The following is a 1,561-nucleotide window of genomic DNA, read 5'->3' on the forward strand; positions in this document are numbered from 1 at the left end:
GACGGCACACATCTATATGGTAAGTATGGGGGAACGTTGCTCATTGCGATTGCACAGGACGGGAACTCCAACATTCTACCTGTCGCATTCGCACTAGTAGAGGGTGAGAATGCGGAGTCCTGGACATTCTTTCTCTCGCACCTTCGGCAGCACGTGACCCCGCAGCCCGGGCTGCTGGTTATATCGGATAGGCACAACGGCATCAAGTCTGCGCTTGAGGCCCCGGACGGAGGTTGGTTACCGCCATCTGCGTACCGTGCATTCTGCATACGACACGTAGCGGCTAATTTCGCCCTTACCTTCAAGGGCAAAGACGCTAGGAGGCTTCTCGTGAATGCAGCGTACGCGAAGACTGAGGTTGAGTTTGATTACTGGTTTGATATACTGCGGTCTGAAGACCCGGCGATGTGTGAGTGGGCGAACCGTATTAATTACTCCTTGTGGACGCAGCATCGCGATGAGGGGAGGAGATTCGGTCACATGATGACGAATATCTCCGAGTGTGTGAACTCAATCCTCAAGGGTGTAAGAAATCTTCCTGTAGCATCCCTGGTGAAGGCAACATATGGTAGGCTGGCCGAACTCTTTGTTCGCAAGGGGCGAGAGGCTGAGGCCCAGATGGGCACCGGACAGCAGTTCAGTCAGCATTTGGTGAAGTGTATTGAGGCCAACTTGAAGACGGCCAGGTGCTTCACGGTGACGTTGTATGACCGTGATAACTCCGAGTTCACCGTAGCGGAGACCACTCCGACTGGTACTTTCTCATTGGGTACTTACCGAGTATCGCTTGCCTCCCGGACATGTGACTGTGGGTACTTTCAGGCGCTTCATTTCCCGTGTCAGCACGCACTTGCATGCTGTGCCTACGCACGTGTGAGCTGGAGCTCCTATGTTCATAGCGTCTATCAGATTAGCTCGGTGTTCAATGTCTATCGGATGGGATTCACACCTCTAATCCCGGAGGGCTTCTGGCCACCCTACGATGGGCCCACCGTGATTCCGGACCCAAACAGAAGGCGTGCGAGAGAGGGGAGGCCTAGATCCACAAGGATACAGACAAATATGGATGAGGCAGATCCAAACAGGCCAAAACGGTGTGGCCTTTGTCGCCAACCCGGACACACTAGACGTAGATGCCCACAGGTAGTAGGATCGTCTCAGACAGGGCGAAATTAGCTTCCATGATGTTATTCTTAGTGTTATTTACATTTAAGTTGTCTTGTTAGATGCATTGCTTGACCACGTATGTAACTTGTTGAGATTAATGCATTGTACTTTGGTATTTGCGAGTAGTAATGAATATGTTGTCTTTCATTACAAGTAATGCTACAGGACTCGTTGATCCTCATTTTAATAACTAAACGAAATCATTATATCTTGTCATGTATCATTTAATACAAATAGTCAACGTCCTCGAACACAAGTTACGAACAACATACATAAACAGAGCACTACATAACAAGAAAAGTACACCTAACTATCATACATGACTGAAATAGAGGAAACAAAATACATGAAATGTGACTCATCTAAACAGATGCGAACCAGTACCACAGCGACG

The 1,561-nt window shown here is 48.9% G+C and overlaps 1 protein-coding gene across 1 annotated transcript; it reads left to right on the plus strand.

Moving 5' to 3' along the window:
* Positions 1–618: 618 nt before the first annotated feature.
* LOC148546428 (uncharacterized) lies at positions 619–1,176 on the plus strand. Its single transcript, XM_088499209.1, has one exon. The coding sequence runs from the start codon at positions 619–621 to the stop codon at positions 1,174–1,176; it is 558 nt and encodes a 185-aa protein (XP_088355335.1).
* Positions 1,177–1,561: the final 385 nt, after the last annotated feature.

The sequence above is a fragment of the Arachis ipaensis genome, chromosome B9 (genome assembly GCF_059453495.1).
Source record: "Arachis ipaensis isolate K30076 ecotype BB chromosome B9, ASM5945349v1, whole genome shotgun sequence".
Taxonomy (NCBI): domain Eukaryota; kingdom Viridiplantae; phylum Streptophyta; class Magnoliopsida; order Fabales; family Fabaceae; genus Arachis; species Arachis ipaensis.

Bases quoted from the DNA above. Each gene is read 5' to 3' on its own strand.
- LOC148546428 (XM_088499209.1), top strand. From the start codon at position 619: ATGGGCACCGGACAGCAGTTCAGTCAGCATTTGGTGAAGTGTATTGAG.